The sequence below is a fragment of the Sturnira hondurensis genome, unplaced genomic scaffold (genome assembly GCF_014824575.4).
Source record: "Sturnira hondurensis isolate 20B ecotype Veracruz unplaced genomic scaffold, ASM1482457v3 Scaffold0022566, whole genome shotgun sequence".
NCBI classification, from domain to species: Eukaryota; Metazoa; Chordata; class Mammalia; order Chiroptera; family Phyllostomidae; genus Sturnira; species Sturnira hondurensis.
Window position 1 is genome coordinate 11,340,103 of NW_028095197.1, and position 20,253 is coordinate 11,360,355.

The 20,253-nt window shown below is 43.1% G+C and overlaps 1 protein-coding gene and 1 long non-coding RNA gene across 3 annotated transcripts in view; both read right to left on the reverse strand.

The window, feature by feature from the left end:
• Positions 1 to 513: 513 nt before the first annotated feature.
• LOC118979637 (uncharacterized) lies at positions 514 to 2,456 on the reverse strand. Its single transcript, XR_005064956.1, has 3 exons — positions 2,382 to 2,456; positions 2,315 to 2,317; positions 514 to 627 (listed from the first exon to the last, which is right to left on the reverse strand). It is a non-coding gene; the product is annotated as an uncharacterized LOC118979637 (long non-coding RNA).
• Positions 2,457 to 4,014: 1,558 nt separating this feature from the next.
• ERP44 (endoplasmic reticulum protein 44) overlaps positions 4,015 to 20,253 on the reverse strand; it is a 68,188-nt gene continuing 51,949 nt past the window's right edge. For both annotated transcript variants that reach the window (XM_037035792.1, XM_037035793.1), the window contains 3 exons: positions 19,822 to 19,963; positions 8,750 to 8,852; positions 4,015 to 6,947 (listed from right to left, as the gene is read on the reverse strand). In XM_037035792.1, the coding sequence (XP_036891687.1) occupies positions 6,846 to 6,947; positions 8,750 to 8,852; positions 19,822 to 19,963 (347 nt within the window). In that variant the 3' untranslated portion in view covers positions 4,015 to 6,845. The remainder of the gene's footprint in view (positions 6,948 to 8,749; positions 8,853 to 19,821; positions 19,964 to 20,253) is intronic.

Consider the following 20,253-nt stretch of genomic DNA (forward strand, 5'->3'; position numbering starts at 1 on the left):
GGGGGGTGGGAAGGGGAGAAGGGGGGAGAAGGCACAGAAAATAGCATAGATGGTAGGTAGAAAATAGATAGGGGGGAGGGCGAGAATAGTGGGGGAAATATAGAATCTAAAGAAATTGAGACACGTGGTTATAAACTAAGGGGGGGAGAATGGTGGGGGAGGGAGGGTGCAGGTGGAGGGGATTGAAGGGGGGGGGAATAGAACAACTGTAATGGTATAATCAATAAAATATAGTAAAAAAAGAAATGAAGAACACATGGAGGGTTAGCAACAGGGGTGTGGGAGGAGAAGGGGGGAGAAGGTACAGAAAATAGCATAGATGGTAGGTAGAAAATAGAGGAGAGGGAAAGAATAGTAGGGAATATATAGAATCTAAAGAACTTGTGACACAAGGACATAAACGAAAGGGGGGAATGTGGGTGGGAGGGGGTGTGCAGGGTGGAGGGGAGTGAAGGGGAGGAATGGGACAACTGTAACGGCATAATCAATAAAATATATTAAGAAAAAAAGAAGTAAATGGTGTGGGAAACTGGGTTTAGCCCGTTTTGCCATGTGATGGGGGTGGTCAGGACAGAGGATCCTAGAGGGATTTATAGCATTGGAACAGTAGCAGCAGGAATTGAATTGCTCTGTTGGGCAAGCAGAGATTGGAATTGGACAAAGGCAGAGCTGCAGAGAGAAGCAATTGGCAGGATTTGAACCGAGGTCTCTAACACTCAGGTTCGTGGACTAATTCCACTAAACAGCCTCTCAGTGTTCGGCACTTACTAATGCTCCATACATTCGTTCCCTTTCTTTCCTCTCCAGTTTTTATTGTTCATGCAGTTGCTGCCTCTTATCTGGGGTAGGGCTGGGGCCAACAACTCAAGACCCCTCAGCCTTCCCTTGCACCTTGCCCCCATGGACACCTGGCCTGTGTTACGGGGTAGTCAAGGTGATTAAAAGGATTAACACGTCGGCGCCTAAAATGGAGGCTGGCTGACAGTAACTATGTAAATGTTCGTCGCTACTGTTATTATTGGACCATGTACCTACAAGTGTCAGACTGACACCTAAACTGAGTAGAGACTTGATAAAAAAAATGTCAAGAACTCTTAAAGTGACTTCTTAAAAGGGCACAGTTATTAAGGTTTGGTAAAGATGACAGATGCCTGGTAGAAGGTCTTTCTCATCTCTTTTAAGAATAATATTCACACATGAAAATGTATAATATCTAGTTAGGAGCAGGAAGCTCATACATCACAGTTTGTCAGGAAAAGTTCTGGTTTATATCTGTTGTCCTGGTGATATTATTACCAATGCTCCCTCTCACTCTTAAATGTCCTGGCCCGGATGAAAAAATTACACGGTCACCCTAGTGGTGAGGGCAGTGACAATAAGTGTGGAGTTATAAAAGCACCCGCGCTTTAAAGGAATTTCTCATTTGTGGGCTTGGATTAAAGCACCCCCGGGGTTAGCGGGAATGTGCAGATATGGCTGTCGAGTCCCGTTGGTCATCTCTAAGGAACCAGGAAACAGAAAGGTACCAGAACACTGAGCTTGGGCAAAACTCTGAAGGGTGAAGTTGGACGCCAGAAGCCACAGACCGGGGAATCTACCTTCTAAGTCTGGAAAATTTCTGAAACGAACTACTCATGTTTCAAATCAGAAAGCCACCCTGGCTGGTGTGGCTCAGTGGTTGAGTGCCAGCCTGCGAACCAAAGGGTCGCTGGTTCAATTCCCAGGGCACATGCCTGGGTTGTGGGCCAGGTCTCCAGTGGGGGGCATGTGTGAGTGGCAACCACACACTGATGTTTCTCTCTTTCTCCCACACCTTCTCCTCTCTATTTAAAAACTTTTTTTTAATCCTAAAGCCATGCTCATAATGAAGACATGGTTAACCATGAATCTTGAAGAACTGGTGAGTGGAACAGATTCTCCTTCCCGCACTGTGTGCACAGCACAGAACGCCTCCTCTGTGCCCCTCTGGGCAGTGGTTAGGGCAAGAGTACCAGGCCTCCAGGCCGGATCTGACCCCACCTGGGCGAGCTGACACGAGTGTGAGCGTGCACACGACTTCCTCCTTGGCACCCACCCCACTAAGTGAAACACGTGAGGAACTGCACTGATAGGCAAGCCTGGGTGTGATCTTTGCCCCGAGTTGGCAGAGAAACAGGGCAGCGATACCTAACAATAGGTATCAATACTTTGCTGTAACAATACCGACCTAGAGTGACTAATGACCGCTTCTATGACCAGTCTCCTTGGAGGGGAGAAGGAGTCTGGTGTGTTTAAGGAAACAGAGCTGGTTCTTTCCACTCCTAGCCGAGACCACTTCCTGTAGGAAGGCTCACCTGACTGCCAAGGCCGTGCCCACCCCTCTGTCCCCCTGGGTAACTCACAGCAGAGCAGTGGGCTTTTTGAGTCACTTTTCTGCCCACCTCTTTTGCTCCTTCACTCGACTTTGAGCCCTGTGAAGACAGAGGCAGCCTCTGGTTCACTCTTTTATCCTCAGCCTGGTGGCAGCAGGTCATTAGCACTTGCCGGATGGTAAATATGTTTTATAAGCCGTCCATTGAATTTTGTCAACTCACTAGGGTCTGTCATTCCCCAAGGCTGAGTGACTAAGCCAGGGGTCAGGTCTGCGGCAGTTTCCATCACTCTGCAGGACTCTTATGTTGCCCACTCGAGTGTCATTCTCATAGTTGAGATTTTAATCTAAACTAAAACTCAGGACCTCGTAACCAATTTAGGATACAGGATGAAAGGTGACCAGACAGCAGGTAGTTGGGATTCACAGATGCGCCAGCAGACAGCATTCTATTACAATGATGCTTTCTTGTCTTTATTCATTCATTTATATCTTATGTAATTTTTTTCATCAGGTTTATTGATCACATATAGTACTCAATAAACACAGGAGGCTGCTGACAATACAAATACAGAGTTCTGCTTTCAGGGCGTCCACATGGAGATAAGGAAGAGGGATACGTGTACCTCCAACTCTGTATTCGCCTGGGTATTCGAAAAACAAAGGGCTGAGGACCACGGGGGTGGTCGTTGTCCCAGGCATTGAGGATGGATAGGAGGTGTTTACTAGGCAAGTTACAGAAGAGAGGGAAAGGGCACTTTAGGGGAGCAGCTTGTGGGCTGCCGTGTTGCTCTCCTAGTGATCAAAACCCTGTTGTCCAGTGGCAGGCCAGCCTCCCCAGGAAGTCCTGCGAAAGGGCGCTCTGGCACTTGTACTGAAGGCCAGGTTCGAGTAATCCGCACACGGATTCGTACAGCCTCCCGTTCTGACTCAGTCAGATAATCTAAAAACTTTCAACTGGAAAAGCTTGTGACTCTGGTTTATCTGAACCCTGAGTAAAATGTTTACCGCACGATATTTATTTATGACAAATTGAATTAGTAAAGGCTCAAATATAGAGATATTTTTATAAATATAGTTTTATTACTTAGGAGTACATACAAAAATTCAAACACAGCTAAAAAGGAAGAGCAAGAGTTGCCAAGCTTTACTGAACACACAGGCAGTTACAATCAGCACAAAACACTTTAAGTCCTGAAACAACATACTGTCCTCAGGATCTTTACATATTGGGCTTAAAAACTGACTTTTGTTTTGTTCTTTACACTATTTAAATCTTTTCCCTAAGTACGGATTATTAACATTTAAGTTTGGTTCATGAGATTTTGTTAGAAAAATAGGAAAACCATTTACTATATTTTGAAATCTGAAATAGTCTGTCCATATCCAGTCTTGTTGCCTTACATCCTCTGGGATTTCTCAAAAACTCCCAACAACTTGTAACAGAAAGAGTGCTTATGACCCGCAGCAGCTCTCTGGAACAGTGACATTTGCGCCCAAGGGCCCTGAAATTATTGAAGGTGGCAAGATTTTTCTTCCCTTCTCATCTTTATGGTTTCATCATTTTATTTCTGGCCCCACACTGTCTCCTTGTCAGGGAAAAAAACTGGTTATTTTGCTTTTCCTAATTGTTAATCCATTACACTCCTTTATCCTTTTTTTTCATGCCTTTTCGGCAACTTTAGCATTTTCTCCAAGTTTAAGTTGATGCTGAGCTTTAACATTTCACGCAGTTACATATTTCACCTTCCTCTTGCTGGCCTGCCATGTGCTTTCCCTTCTTCCGCATCTGACTTTTGACAACTTCACCAGAGAGCTAGAGAGAGATGCCCGATCTCCAAATGTTCAGAATTCCATCTACAAAAAGTTCTCGTCCTTTTGTGATTCCCTCACTACTGGAACAAGTTCTGAAAAACCAGCGAAGGGCCTGCTCCTGCTTTGCGTTTGCACTCCACCAGGTTCTGCAGTCTAGTCCTTCATCCCTCTCTTCACAGTGAGGAGCCGAGGCCCAAGGCAGACGGCAAAAGACCTCCACCTGCAATACTCCCAGATTCATGGTTCAAAAGTGAAGAAGTCCAGATTGTGAGTTCTAGGCTTCTGGAAGTTCTCCGTACAGCCGGCTGGTGACAAATCCCTATACAATCTGTATCTTTCCTTCTCTCGAATCTGTTCCTCTCCATCTCTGCTGTCTCTTAGTGTTGGCTGTTACTTCTCCTCTGCTGGGCTCATCTGATTATACCTGGACCTGCTGCCACAGTATTCTTAAAGTGAAACATGAACACAGTTCCCTGCTTGAAATCTGCTGGTGGATCGCACAGCGCAGATCCTTCTGAGGGCTTGGTGTACGAGGCCCTCAGAACCGGCTCGTTTCCCTAGCGACAGGCCCCCCCCCACCTGCCACACTCTACAGGGACTTATTTTCTGTGATACATTTTGCTATTTTATACTTAAGTTTGTAAATGAGTTTTTAGAAAACTGTTACAAAGCCCTGGTGGGTGTCAAGTCCCCAGGGATACAAAAGTTACCCAAGGTCATCTTGCATCCCGTTCACTCAGTAAAATTTGTGACGGTGACCAAGTGTCTAGAAATGCTAGGTACTGGACATAGGGACACAAAATTCAGTGTCCTTGCCCTTGGTGGCTTCGGTCTAGAGGAGACTGTGGTCGTGGCATGAAGTCCCGATAGGCAGGTGTGCTACATAACGCAGCTTTAAGTCCACTCACTCTTCCAACGGCCACCCCATCAGCCAGCGGAGAGCACTGGGAGCTCGTACTCCTCCTCCTCGAGGCCTTTCTCCTGCTCACTCTCCGCGGTGCTCTGCAACCCGACACCTGAGTGTTGTCTTGTTAGTTTTAACAGACAATGGTAGGATTACAAAAACCCAAGTTAACTGCACTGCTACTTACTGTTGTTATGCTAGCTTGGTGAGTGCTTGTGAGTTTTCATCCTGACCACTGCAGATTTGGCTCACACTCTGAGCTGAAGGCTATATCTCTGATTTCAAAGTTACTGATGAAAAGCAACGAAGGTCCAACCTTTAGGAAACTCTGTCCTGCTTTTCTGGTTAATCTGGTAAAAGATACTAAACATGCCCTTATTGCCTTATTAACAACATTTATTATTCTGAATGAAGTGATGGATAAATCATGCATAAAACTAAGATTTCTAGGCTGATTTTTAAAAATAACAATCATTAAATATCCATTATAAATATTTACTTTATTTTGAAAGAATTGAAAGATGTTAACATATATTACATACTACATATAATGCCACATGTCAGCCTCTTAAGCTTAAAAATAATCTCTCCCCAAACTGGGACTGACTTAAATTCCAAATATAAAACGACTCTTGGCCTATAGCACCGACCCAGGCCCAGAGGAAAGCCGGTTTTGAGCCTGTCCATCCTCTGGCACGGGGCTTCCTAATGTGAAACTGAGGGTCCTCCCCCTCTGGTTTGTTCCCTGGCAGTACTGAGGCCTGGCCCAGGCACCCACGGGACTGTACACCGCAAGCCTGGGACATCGGAGAATGGAGAGGGATAGGGCCCTCTGACAATTTCACAACGGGAAAAAAGCCTGTGTCCACTGTCTCTGATCCACATAACTACATAACTCTCTGATCTACAAGTTCTTGTGGAACTTGACCACAAGATAGACGTGGAGGTCAGAATTACTGAATTACAATTCGTCTGCGGGTTCTTCTCTTTGGAAAAAGTATCAAGATAGGAGGAGCCTTACAAGTCACACAGTTCACTACTGGTAACCTGCTCCACCAGCATTTTCCTTTCCAAGATTCAGGTATAATTCAGAGTTTTAAATACCATCCACATGCCGCTTTGTTAGACAAACACACAGAAATTTGGTAACACCTTTCAATTGCTTAATTCATAAGGAGAATTCCTGCCAAATGTCCTGGCTTGTGGTTCTCCTCCTCTCATAGTAGGTTCAAGTTCCACACGAAGAATCTAAAATACACCCCTATGGAGTTTTCACAGGCAATATCCAACCAATCAGTAAAACACAGAACACAGGGTGAACGTTTTAATTTATTCCCCTCCCAAGAATCCAGAGTATGTACCCCCTTAGCTTTGAGAAACGTGATAAGGAAAACACCAACAGAAATGATCGCATGTAAAGAGAAAAGAAAAACACACCGTACACAGAAAGTGTCCCTAACCTGGTTGTGCCCGTTACGGTGTGTTTCGGGCAATGCCTCCTTTCACTTGATTTCTGAAACTTTCACAGGAGAGATTTAAAGCACACAGGCCTCTGGTTTTTGTTTTTGTTTTTTAACCCTAAAATATTTTTTAAAAGAGACTATTTTAAGTGACAATGCATTCTGAGTCGGGGGAGAAAAAAATTAAAAACCCAAAACTTCTTTCAATTTATTCAAAATAAAAATACACATAGAGTTATGAAAATATAGGTTTACTATTTCCACCATGTAAGTTGATGCTGCTGTCAGAAAGGCTTTCAAATTGTTTTTCAAGTTTTTAAAGCTCATCGCGATCTCTCAGTAGAGTGTACCTATATTCGCTGGGTGCCAGTTTCTGGAAGGAGCTCTCAGGGGGACTACTCGCTACATCTTGGACTTCCTACAAGAGAAAGAACAAAACATTTTTATAGCAATCTATTTTGTGGGTTCTAACGCTCCCCTAAGAGTGTGAGACGAACAGTAGCTGCCCCACAGGTCCTGTGTGCCGAGACAGGGGTCCTGTTGGGAATCCTGCTGTCCCCATTCCCCGTGCCTTTCCCCGACCTCCCAGCGCAGGGCCGCCACAGAGCCGTGAACTACGGACCTGTTGGCAGTTCCTGGGATGCAGTGGAAGGAACAAAATACCTGACCCCTGGGCGTTCTCCTAGAATATTCTATAGAGGCAGCCAACTGCTAAGTCACGAGCATGTTGGTTTAGGCCCTTCCCTCTTACAAATGACTGCTAAGAGGACTAAAGGCACCTACTCTGTAGCATCACACTTACTGGGATGCCAGGGATATCAAAACTAAATTGACACAAGGAGGAAAACAAGCACTCCAATACTGCAGGAGTTAGTTTCTGCATTATTCTACTTGCACAGACAGCAGACACAAATACACAGGGGACGTAAGAGAGACTTCCAGGAAGTTCTAAGAAGAGGCAGTGCAGTCGATCCTTTCTCTGCACACTGGAAGCTCTTCAGGGGTAAACCTGGTGCCACTGTTTTAACATCCCCTGCAATGGAGGCGGGCACACGGCACACACACTCCGTCCCACATGTAACACCGCTTTCCTGCGGCAACGGTAAACAGGGCACCTGCAGCCCTCCCACCCAACGTGGTCGTGCTCCACTTCCCCAAGACATTTTGAATCTATTTTTCGTTGAAATGTATGTTTGGTTTAATTTCACTGAAATTATATTACTATTAAACAAACATTATTACAATACTTGGTGCCATTAGTACACAGAGATTAATAAATAAAATGCAAGGAGTTCGACTATCTCATGTGCAAGCTGAAAACAAATCAGGATAACACAGTAGCGACAGACTACACTTTTCTTAATCCATAAACTACTAAGCAGTCCTAGTCTTCTGATGAAAAGAATCGCCTCTGGGTTGTTACCAACAATTTGCTGCTTCTATAGCTGCTTAATTATCAAAGAAAAATCTGACCTCAGATTTCAAGGAAAAAGCATGTCATCAGATTCCTAAAGGGAACTCTTGACTCTCAACTTAATTTGACTCAAAGTGAAGAAAAATTCACTTAGTCTTTATTTTTATTTTATATGTGGAGGTTCTTTGGGCAAAATGGTGGATTGATGTTCTAGGCATGTGAAATAGAGCTTGGTATATCTTCCCTCTTGGTATATAGTGGGAGAGAGAAATTGATAACAAATCGAAATGCAAATTTAGGGTATTTAACAAAGCAGGAACACAGAAATAGGAAAATCCTCAGGTTAAAAAAAATACATATTAAACACAAAGTGTTTAATCTTAAAAGCATTCTAAATCTTAAATGGAAAAGCTGTGGTAAACCTTAAGTTTTGAGCATTGTAAACACTGTACTGGTGAGGGCTGGTAGGACGGTTTAGCCAGAAAACCAAGCCATTGCTTTCTTCACAGTGGGGTGAGTCTCCCAGCCTCAGGGGACGGCGTGACCAACCAACGGGATCCACTGATCTCACCAAGTGCCAGCTTCCAAGTCCTGGCCCCAACTTCCGTCTGACTGAAGCCAGCTTTAACTCTTTTACAGACATGTTCCACAGAAGGCATGCTCAGTCCAAAACACTTTGTTGTAACATTCTTGCAACTATATGGAAGATCTAAAATTTCAAAAATTACTTTAAAAGGAACATGGTTTGTGTATTATCCAGAGTCTGCTGGGAGAGAGAAAAGTTCCCACTGAGGAACAAGTCCCACCTGTCCTGGCGCTGTGTCGGTTGGGTCGGGACCGTGGTGGAACTCGCGGTGAAGTTTCCCAGAGTGTAAGTCAGACACGAACTGCTTCAGTTTTCCAGGAATTCTAAAACCAAAGTCAAATAAAAATTTAGCTTAAAACAGCTAAAATGAACTTACCTCTATTTTACCAGCTTCACATAATTTTTTAAAAACTTTTACCTATACGCCCACCGCCCTACCATGACTATTATAGGCCAGATGTCTGTCGACATTTCTATATGTTGTAACTTGTCTAGGTGCTCAGATTTGTGTTCTGATTCCTGTATTCGCTGCACTGAAGTTTTCCTGTGCTTGTCGTTTTCACAGGCGCATGAGAGTCTACCAAGGTGCTATCCTCTTACTTAACCATCCCTTCTTGTTGGGCATTTATATATTTTCCTTAATTAACATTCCTAAAAACACTTACTTTCTGTAAAACAGGGTCCAAGGAAAAAATAGGATTAAGCCCCTCCAACTATGCAGCTTTACAACCAGAGTCCTACAAAAACCCCAGAACAAAAACAGTCGCACTGCTCAGCTTCCACCAGCGTCTGAGCCTGTGTCAGCCACAGGACATGTGTGGCCTTAACCTGGAGCTTATCGCAAGTCTTTTGAGAGGCAGGGCCTTGAGGGCATTCGCAGTCAGTCCACGGTCAGTCCACGGTCAGTCGAGCCAGTTTTATCAGATCTAAAGCGGGGGGTATAGCATTTTCTTTTTCTTTTTTCTTAAACATGGGGAAATTTCATCACAACTTCTTTAACCACAGGGGCAGCTTCACAGGATAGCTTAACATTATGAAAAGCAAAAGCACTTCTCAAGCCCATGAAACTGGCTTCTTGTTTTGTTTTGTTTTTTGATGTCTTCACACACCACTAAGGCATGCTCCTTAAGGGTGAAAAAGCTTTCTTTGATGGCTTCAAACCATTCTGAAGAAAATAACATGAACCAGCACAACTCACTGTATACTGACAGCTCTCCGCTAATTACTAATCAGAGTATGTAGGAAAATTTGCAGTTCAGAGAATGCATTGCAGCAAGACAGACCATTAAAAGCTAAGTGGACACACACACAGAGCTACAGGCTGGAATGCTGGGCTGGGGCCACAGTGTGTACAGGTGAGGCGAATGGGTGTGTCTATACTGTCCCGGTGTGAGTGTGAACATGTGGGAGTACACCCAGGGACGGAAGAGGATCGTGTCCAGGGCTGGGCCCCACCTTGCCCCCCTGAGTTGACACTGACCGCCCGGAACTGGAGCAGGCAGGTTGGAGTATCATTACCTTGTTTTCATTCATCTTTCCTAACGTGTGTATAGCTCACATTACAAAGTGCAGACAAACTGTATCTGTAAAACATTAGTCAGTTTTTGCTGCTACTTGTCTGCTTGTTTATTCTTTGAAATCTTGACAGTACCTTTGTCCTTTTATTATTATTAAAATTTGCTTTGCTAATTTGATAAGTAAAAGACACCTGTATTTTTCCATTGCTTTAATTTATACTTCTGCTCATATGAGTTGTCTTTTACTGAGATTGTGGTATTTTAGAAATTCATTATATATATTTCAATAGAAATCCTTTATTTTTCAAATCTGTTACAAGAATTATAATGAGGGTCAATAAACACTTTAATTCCTTCAGTAGAATTGACTGACTTTTGAAATAATTTTTCAGAGCAAAGAATAGCTGGCTGGTTTAACATTACCAGTTTTTCTTTCTTTGTATCCTTTCCTGGGGTTCTGCAAGTGCTGTTTCTTCCCTTCAATAACTCCCGCAGAGATGTACCAACCAATCACTTCATTGTACACCCCTCTGGCTCCCCACTAGCTCCGAGGCAACAGCGAACAGCAGGCGCCAAATGCACAGTTTACAAATACAAATGACTGTCAGGTAGCCGTATTGACAGAATACCCCTGAAAGGTTCTCTGGTGCTGAAAAGATTGCACATGCACCAGAGATGAACACTGAGCAGAGATCAATTTAAATTTAATCTGACATCATCGACTGTCAGCACAGTAAAATACTAAAATGTAACCATTCGGTTCAAAGATTGCAAATGGTACACAATGTGTAAGATGTTAAAGCACCCATTAGTTTGTTGTTTTTATATAAGGTTCAAAGATGATCACAACCAATACAGTGTCATCTGCTGCTGCTAGTCAAGAAATGATTTATAATTAAATCTTAAATGTAACAAATTCACAGAGAACACTCAAACACATTTTTCAGTAATTTGATTCTCCCCACCCCCCGCCTCCAACAGATGAGAAGAGAGAAAGAATTGTGAGCAAGAGGAAAACGCAAGGGAGATCGGAGGTTTCTGAATTGACATGGAGAAACAGATTACAAAAGAGCTCTTATCTAGCTCGTAGCCAGAAACTAACCATTGTTATTAAGTAACAATCCGTGAATGAACAATAAATTGTCAAGAAAACAGACAACATGGTTATCTGCTGAAAAGAAAAATAAATGGACCGTGGCTCTAATAAATTCAATTGTATTTTCACACTTTAGGGTACACTTTTCTAATTAGAACAGCTAGGTATTTCCCATCCTCCCAACACTTTGCTAGTTTACGATCTTTATTTTTAGGCGATGCAAAATTTAGACACAGTAAATGCACAAATATTAAGTTTAATGTATCATTCAACAAACTTTTTAGGCTTACAGTTCTGAGCTTTAACATATGCATATAAGCATCTTGTCACCACCCCCAGAAACAGGACACAGAATAATCCCTACACCCTCTTTTCCATCAGACCCTCCACTCCTTCCCCGACTCCTGCAAAACACTGATCTGTTCCCCGCTCCCACACTTTGCCTTTCCCAGAAAGTCACGTACATGGACTCACACAGTATGTAATCATGAGAATGGCTTCTTTTATTTAGCGTCCTGCATTTGAGATTCATCCATTTTACTTCATGTATAGAAATGCTTGTTCCTTTATTTATTGCTGAATAGTATCCCACTGAGTGTATATATACAACTAGTTTATCCATACACCCACTGAAGAACATCTGGGTTCTTTCTAGATTTTGGTAATTTTGAACAATGCTACTAGAAACACTAATGCGCAGGTTTATGTGTGAAAGTAGTTTATTTCTCCAGGAAAAATACTGGGTTATATGTGAGGTATAAGTTTAAGTTTTTAAGAAACTGCCAAATTATTTCCCAGTATGTAGCTTTCTGGTTTGTCGATTTATGGGTGATTTTTAATCTATACTTTGGTAGTTTAACTTTCAGAATTATCTACAAAGAACACAATTGGTTGTTTTTCTTGCTTATTCATTAATACATCGATTGGTTTTTGAATGTGGAACCAGCCTTGCATGCCTGGGACAAAACCCACTTCGTTGTGATATGTTATTCTTTTATTACATATTTCTGGATTCAATTTCTTAATGTTGTAAACTACTTTTAGCTCAATTTATACAGTAATGTGGTATAAATTTATTTAATGCTTTACAGTGTAAGAAACAGTTTTGGCCATTTAAATTACTTAACCTCTTTGAGCTTTAGCTTTCTAATATGTAAAATGAGGACAGTTATGTTATTTAATTTATATTGTTTTTATACAGACTTTTATTTGAACCCAGATACATGACTGCATGTAACCACAGCCAGCCTTATCATCACACTTACCACATATCAGACACTGTCCTAAGAGCTATAGATACACACATTTATTTAGTGGTCAGGTTATAATGACCCTATGAAGTAGACACTATTGTTCCTATTTTACAGATAAGGAAACTGAGGCATGGGGATGGTAAGAAATTACCCTGGGCGATGAAACTAGTCGGTAATGGAAAGGGATTCAGATCAGTCTGAACCTGGGGTCTGAGCACCTGGACACCAAGTCACTCTGCCTTTACTGACCTCTTGGAGCCTAACTTCTTTATTGTAAAATTGGAAACAATACCTATTTATAGGCTTTATATTAACTGAGGCCACATATAAGTGGTAAAGTAGGGTGGGTACAGTGCCTGACTGTGTCACGGCTTGGTGTGTTTTGCTGGAAGGACCCCATACGGTGAAATACACTAGTATGATTTGTGAAACATACAGTACTTATAAGCAGACACTCAATGTCAGTTGTATGTTTATGTCCTTGAAAATAAAAATGGTGCTTAATGACTCAGGCCACTGTATGGTCCAGGGGCTGAGGAGAAAGACACTGAGAGAAGCAAAACTACTGAGATGAGTCGGAGAGGTGGGGAAGAACAGAGCAAATGGGTAGCTGATAAGTATTTGGATACGTTGCAGAGGTGCAGATGTATACATTGAAAGTAGTCAAACACTTATAATAAGCAGATTAAGCTACAAGCAAATTAATCAAAACATTTATTGAATGTCTAACGCTGTCACAAAGTAGTTGGTATAGCAGGAGACAATACAAACTAATAAAATTTGCCTTTTAAGAAGCTTTCTCAATGGATCAATTTTCCCCCACTGAAGGAAAGCCTCATTTGGGTAAAAAAAGGGAACCCCGGAGATGATGATGAACAAAACCAGATTCTCAAAGTTCAAACAGATCTCAATGGCAATCTCATTAAAATGTTTTTCTTCCGCCCTGGCTGGTGTAGCTCAGTGGATTGAGCGCAGGGGCCTTCGAACCGAAAATCCAGGGTTCGATTCCCAGTCAGGACACATGCCTGGGTTGCAGGCCAGTTCCCACCCAGGGATGCACCAGAGGCAACCACACATTGATATATCGCTCCTTCTCTCTCCTTCTCTTCCCCTTTCTCTAAAAATGAGAAAGTAAAATCTTAAAAAAAATGTTTTTCTTCGTCTCCCTCCCAGTCTTCATTATTCCATCCGTTTCCTGGTTTGCTCCCTCCAAACTCAAGGAGGCAGGCTAACTTGTCGGAGCAGACGACTGAGCTGCTAAATTAGTGAGACACCTGCCCCGGTCCTCATTTCGCCCGCCCCTCTCATCTCCTCACCATAACCACCCCACTCTCACCCTGCCATTCATGCAGCTGATCAGCAGCTGCCAACCTTCCCAAACTGTGTAGTTAAAAAAATGATGATCGTAATTTTCAGTGACTTAATGATTTGCAATGAATTACTTAGAGCCCAAAACTGGGGAACTCACTGGCATCAGAGGGGCCTATTACATTTTCCAGGGAGTAAGCTGAGGCCTGTCCTGCTTGCTTTCCCCCCCACCCTCAAGGGGGCTCTGGGAGCAGGCAGGGCGTCTATCTAGGAAATCCTTGGTAAGGTACAGGTGGCAGGGTGTTCGCTGGCCAGTTTTTTAGAAGGTAAGTTTCCCTTCGAAGTCCTCCAGCAGTTTTATCCACACCCCGTCATTTCTTCTCTCAGGGCTACAGAGCATTTCCCAGACCTGTCCCCAGGTACTCACAAGTTCTGAAATCACTCTCCATTCTTTTCCTATCTCTGCCTAGAATCTATTCCTTTATTTATTTTTATTTTTTAAAGATTTTATTTATTTATTTATTTGTAGAGAGGAGGAGAGGGAGAAAGGGAGAGAAACATCAGTGTGTGGTTGCCTCTCACTCGCCCCCTACTGGGGACCTGGCCTGCAACCCAGGCAGGTGCCCTGACCAGGAATTGAATCAGAGATCCTTTGATTTGAAGGTGGGCGGGCACTCAATCCACTGAGCCACACCAGCCAGGGCTAGAATCAATTCCTTTATATATGGCAAGAAACCAATCTGTTCAAACTAATAAAAAAAAACAAGTGATTCATAGATCTGTGATTCAGTTTCAGGTACTAGGCAGTACTGTCTCTTCAAACGTTTTTCACATCCATCCTTATACTGCTTTTTATATGTACTCTAAATGTAATTACTTTGGGATCAAGTGGTACAAGCTTGGGACTTCGGGGATCAATGCACTCGGACATGAACCCTCGCCCTACCACTGATTAGTTACATGGCCTCTGTTGAGTATGTTACCTCCCTAAGCCTCAGTTTCTCCAGAAAGGAAGAGGTGAAAAGAACACTCACAGGACCCCCCACGGCCAACGCCTACCTCTGGCATGGGACGGGATCACACCATACGTCTGCTTTCTCTCTCCTTTCTACGTGTGACCCCAGAAATGCTGAGTTGCTAAGTGAAAGTAATAGTAATTACAGTAATTTATGGAAACTGCTTATCATTTAAGCCTTAATTACTGTGCAGCACAATAACAATTATGCAAGCCATTAAATTTGTCAGATTCACTTTGCTGCATGTTTTATTTGATTTTTAACACTAATGTCTATTCACATAGGCTCAGTTTGCAGTTCACACAGCATGTGCCTTCTTACAATTAAAAAAATATTAGTGGGAACAGTGCCTAGAAGGGGAAATCAGGCACCTAAGGGAGAACTTAGAGGAGTAATTTGTTTCAAAGAACTTCAAATAGTCACTTCTTTTATCTCTGTCCCTACTGATAGGATAATTACTTGCAGGATGGGAGAGGAACATCTCCCATTTCCAGATTTCTTTGGAGAATCTCATTGGCTCAGTTTCTTTTTGCACCAGGACTCAAGTACAGTGTTGCCAGCTGACAGATGAGCTTTTCATGGTCAAGTGTCCACTTCCTGGCCCAGTGAACTACAGCTGGAGAGCAGGCGGACTGGGTGGTGTCTTAAGAATACAACCACTTTTTAGTTCAGCTCCTCTGACAGACACCAAAGTGGAATCAGAAGTGACACAGAGAGATCAGATCCCGGGGGAGGAGGAGGAAGGGGTCCTAGGAGGACACCGACAGAGGCAATGGTAAACGGTCTAGGACGGGATTGGCTGAGAAGGTGAATAGCCTCCAGAGCGCATGGAATTATGAACCAGAAGATTCAAAATAAAAGAAGGGCTCCTGGGCTCTCTTCTCTCTCTCTTCCTCGAGGATGCCTGGATGATGGTGCTGTAGCTGCTTGTGCTTCCCAATGGACAGCACAAGAAATTTTGGATGAGAAGAAACTCTGGGCACAGTCTAGGGTCCGGCTGGCCTGGCAGAGGGAGGCAGGGTTACCCTTCTTTGGGTGTTCTAGAGGGGACAAGCTCCCAGGCAGAAGCCTGCCATTCTTCCGAAACTGTGAAGCTTTTGTATCTTACATTGTGATAGCTTGTAAACTAACCCTATAGTTTATAAGATAGGCTAACCACTAACCCTATAGAAGTAAGATAATTAAAAACAGGGGGGATGCTAGAAGAACTCAGATGTTAAAGATTTTAGCCTTAATTGACAGGCTTAAGTGATTAAAGCTGGTAAGTGACTAGTGTATCTGGATAACCATTATTTCAAAACATGCAGCTTCTGAGTAAAGACTCTTTTCCTTTATCTGCAAACCTCTGCTTCCAGAATTTCGCTGAGGGTGGCAGCGGGAAGCAGGACCCCATTTGCTGTTTGGTGACAAAAGTGCTTAAGTGTTTTTAAATCTGACTTCAAAACTGGAGGAGAAAACTTAAGACAGCCAAGATGGAATTCCTCATGGGCTTCCCTTGATGTGAAACACAACACTCCTAGGAATAAAAGCCAAAGTTCAGCATATCCAGAGTGGGGCAAAGTAGGCTCGAAGCTGTCATATGGAAAACAATAATGAATAAATAATGCAAGAGTTTGCAAAAACCCACTTTCACCCCACCCTGTAGTTCCGTTACATCACGATTAGCAAACCTAATTATTTAGTCGGCAGCCCATTGACCTCCACTAAACGTTCTAAGTAGGGCTACAAGTTTCCAGTGAAAGGGAAGAGGTATGTAAACAGCCCAACATTTATCCGCTACTAACAGTGGGGAAATGTGCTGATAAAATTTCCCGCAATGATCCCCCAGTCAGGCAGCACCGTCTGCCAGCACAGTCCCTCCACCCGGACGCTCCTACGTGAGTCCAGCCCCTGACACCGCCCTCTCTCCTAACTACCTGGTTCCCTTAGCTTGAGGCTGCAGCTTCCGGAAGCAGGCCAAGGAAGAAGTGAGAGGAGGAGGACACCAGCCAGCACGACGTGTCCATCTAGTCCAGTAATCGGTGTCCACACACTTACTAAGGCGACTACCCGAGTTCCGTTTTTACACAAATGCCGGGGGAGGTTAGGGATATCGGATCTTTAAGGTGGATTTCTGGGAAGTTCCTATCCCTTTTTAGGCCCGGCAGAGTTCTGCCCCTGCAGTCACTCCCCGCACCCCCACTCGCAGCACCAATCCTGCTCCCTTCCTTACAAAGGGATCAGAACGAACCTCAGCAGTCTGGCTGCTGTCGCTTCCACCAATCCCTCCACAACCAAGGGAGTGCCATGACCTTCCTTCCTCTCTTGCTCACTAGAGAGAAAGAAGGCCACTTCCTTTTCGTTGCTTCTCATTTCCTCTGTGCTCCTTACGGCTTTGCTTTATCAACTAGCCCCCCTTTCCCCATCTCCTCAGTAACTCCTCACTCCACTTGACTCCCTTCCACAAGAATGTAACCATGTTAATGTCTTGTACCCTAAGTAGAGGTGCGGGGAATGACTGCAGGGGCAGAACTCTGCCGGGCCTAAAACGGGACAGGAACTTCCCAGAAATCACTTTAAAGATCCGATATCCCTAACATCCCCGGCATTTGTGTAAAAACGGAACTCAGGGGAAATAAGAGCTAAAGATTCACTTCATCCTATGTGTCTCTTGTATTCCCTTATTTTTTCTTTCCCTTTAAAGGTTAGCTTCTTACAAGAGTTTTCATATCAAATCTTCGTTTCCTCACCAAATAGTCACTTTCTAATTCTTCGAAAGACAGTGGGTTTTTCTGTTTGTTCCTTTCCTCCTCTGGGGGGAAAGAAATCTAAGAGCCGCTTCACCCTTTTCTTCTGGCTGAGCATTCCTCCTGTCAAGTGCTCCTCCCTCAATGACTCTATTACTCTTTGTTGGGTTTTCTCTCCCTTTTTTGATTCCGCTTTCTCCTTAGCCTGTTGCTCATGTTCCTCCTTCTGTTCTCCCTTTAAATGTTCGTCTCATTCAGGGCTCCACTCTCAGCCCTGTTGTGGGTCATCTCACCTGTTTCTATCCTCACCTGTTTCTATCCTCACGTGTTCAAGGGCCAGCCAGCCCTTCCCTTCTCAACTCACTGTCAAATCCCACACCCATGTACACCCCCACTGCACAATCTCCTTTGTAACCCACAGGCACCTCGCATTCAATACACCAAGAAAAAGAACTCATTATCCTCTTTCCTTTTAAGTTATTTTTATGTATTGAGAAAGAAACATCAATTTGTTGCTCCACCCACCCATGCACTCACTGGTTGTCTCCTGCCTGTGCCCTCACAAGGGATTAAACCGGCAGCCTTGGCTTACCAGGATGAGGCTCTGAACCAACCGAGCTACCCACCCGGCCAGCGCCAGGAACCCATTACCTTTACCACAGGGTGCAACTCCTCTGAGCTCCCCAGCTCAGTGAAGGCAACACAACTCAATTGGCTGTCTGTGTTGTATTCCTGGCCATCAGGGATGGCCTCTCCTCCCCTATTCATTAACATACCAAGTCTTCCTATTCTACCCACAAACTGTCTCAAAAATCCTGCTTCTCTCCAGCTTTCATGCTCCTGCCAGGCTTTATTTAGGTAATTTGTTCATTCAAGAATCATCTATAGTCATCTATCATCAACTCTTCCCTGCTCTTTATTTAGGTAATTTGTTCATTCAAGAATCATCTATAGTCATCTATCATCAACTCTTCCCTGGACTCTTCCCATCAACTCTAGAAGCATTACTGAACAGTCTAGACTGTAGGTTCTCTTTTGACCCCAGTAATCTATTCTCCAATTTGCATCCTGAATGATCTTTAAAAAACAATCCCCTTGCCCAAACCCTTCACTGGCTCCTCACTGTTTTCAAAACAGTGCCAAACTTCCATAACACAGCATGTAACAGTTTTCATGAGCTGCCCCTGCTTACTCCCCTTGACCTCATCGCTCCATTCCTTCCCTCCTATCCACTCATCTTCAGCCGACAGACCTGGACTTGTTTCTGCCAGTGCCCTTTCTCCAAGCCCTGCTGCTTCTTACCTCCATGTTTAACTCCTACAGGCTTTCGGACCTAAGAAGACCTGGATGGCTGTTTATGAGTTAACAGGCTAAAATGGTATTCTTTTGAGTGTAGTAGGTACAGTAAGAACAACTGTTTGTCAGAACTTTATGATTTAGAAAACACTAATTTTCGTAACAATCCCATTGGGTAGGCTGTGCCATCAACCATATTTTAAGTGTAAAGAAACAAGAATGGAGAAGCTAAGTTAAGTACATGCCCAAGGCAGGACTCAATTCCAGGCCTCCTATGTGTTAGGACCGAGAATCTTCTACCACACAACTGCAACTCTGCTGAAATGTTTAGAAGCGAGCGAGACAATTCATTCTGCAATAGGGCTGCAAACCATCCCTTAAATATGCAATTTAATCTTTGGACATAAAAAGGCATAAATGAATTTTTAAAAGAAAGGGTCTAATTTGAATTAATACCACAGTATTGCTTAAATTTTTCATATATGAAGAAACATCTCCAATTTTTATTATTGTATTTAACATCCCAGAAATTGATAGAAATTTAGTTACTGTTGTAGTTACAGGTTGTTGTAGTTATGCTTATTAATACAATGAACAGCTGGAAATAAACAGAACACTTATCTGCTCTTTCGAAGGTTCATATGCCCTTAGAAATGCCTAGTCACAGCCATTTTCTGGGTCTTAAATACCACTAATACACTTGCTAGACACAGTCACACATAAGCAGTAATATTTCCAATTTCCTTTCACCTGACCTAGGATTACATTCTACTTACCTTGATGTGCTGACAAAGACCAAACTCAATTCAAAACTAATTTCTCAAAGGCCAAATATTTCCTCTCAGAGATTAATTTCCAAGCACTAGGATCACCTAATGTGGGCATTCCTACAGGAATGTATCATAATTCTCATTGTCAAGTACACTACACTTCAGAATGAAAAAGAAAACAGCATTTTCCATACAAATAATGAAGTATTACTATTCCATCATGAGATTATTTAAAACATCCAAACCATTGTTTTCAGTTCATTTTTGAGACATGTATCAGTAATGTAAAAAACCCAAAACGACTACTTACAATACATCCTTGAAGTCTCCAAACACGTACATGTGCCTAAAGCTGTCGATGGCTATCACGGGGCAGTCTGCGGGTGTTTTCTGTATGTGCAGCAGAGGGTGTCTGAATTTGTCGCAGTCAGCATGTAAAAAGTTTATTGTACCTTTATGAGAAAAAGAATTGGGAGAGGGAGATTCGAATTTTCTTGGTTGTATTCTTATAATATTGCAAATTCATAAAAAGTATACACTAAAACCCCCCCAAATGCTTTAGGGTCACAGAGATCACAAAGACCAAACCTGTGTATCACAACACTTCAAAGAGGTAGGATTTAAGTACTTCGGGCAGACAGCATAATTGTCTTAAACACTGTATTACCTCCACCTGAGTTCAAATGCTACAGTGAATGTTTTATTTTTCTTACACGAATACTCCTCTGCTCTGCAGACTACC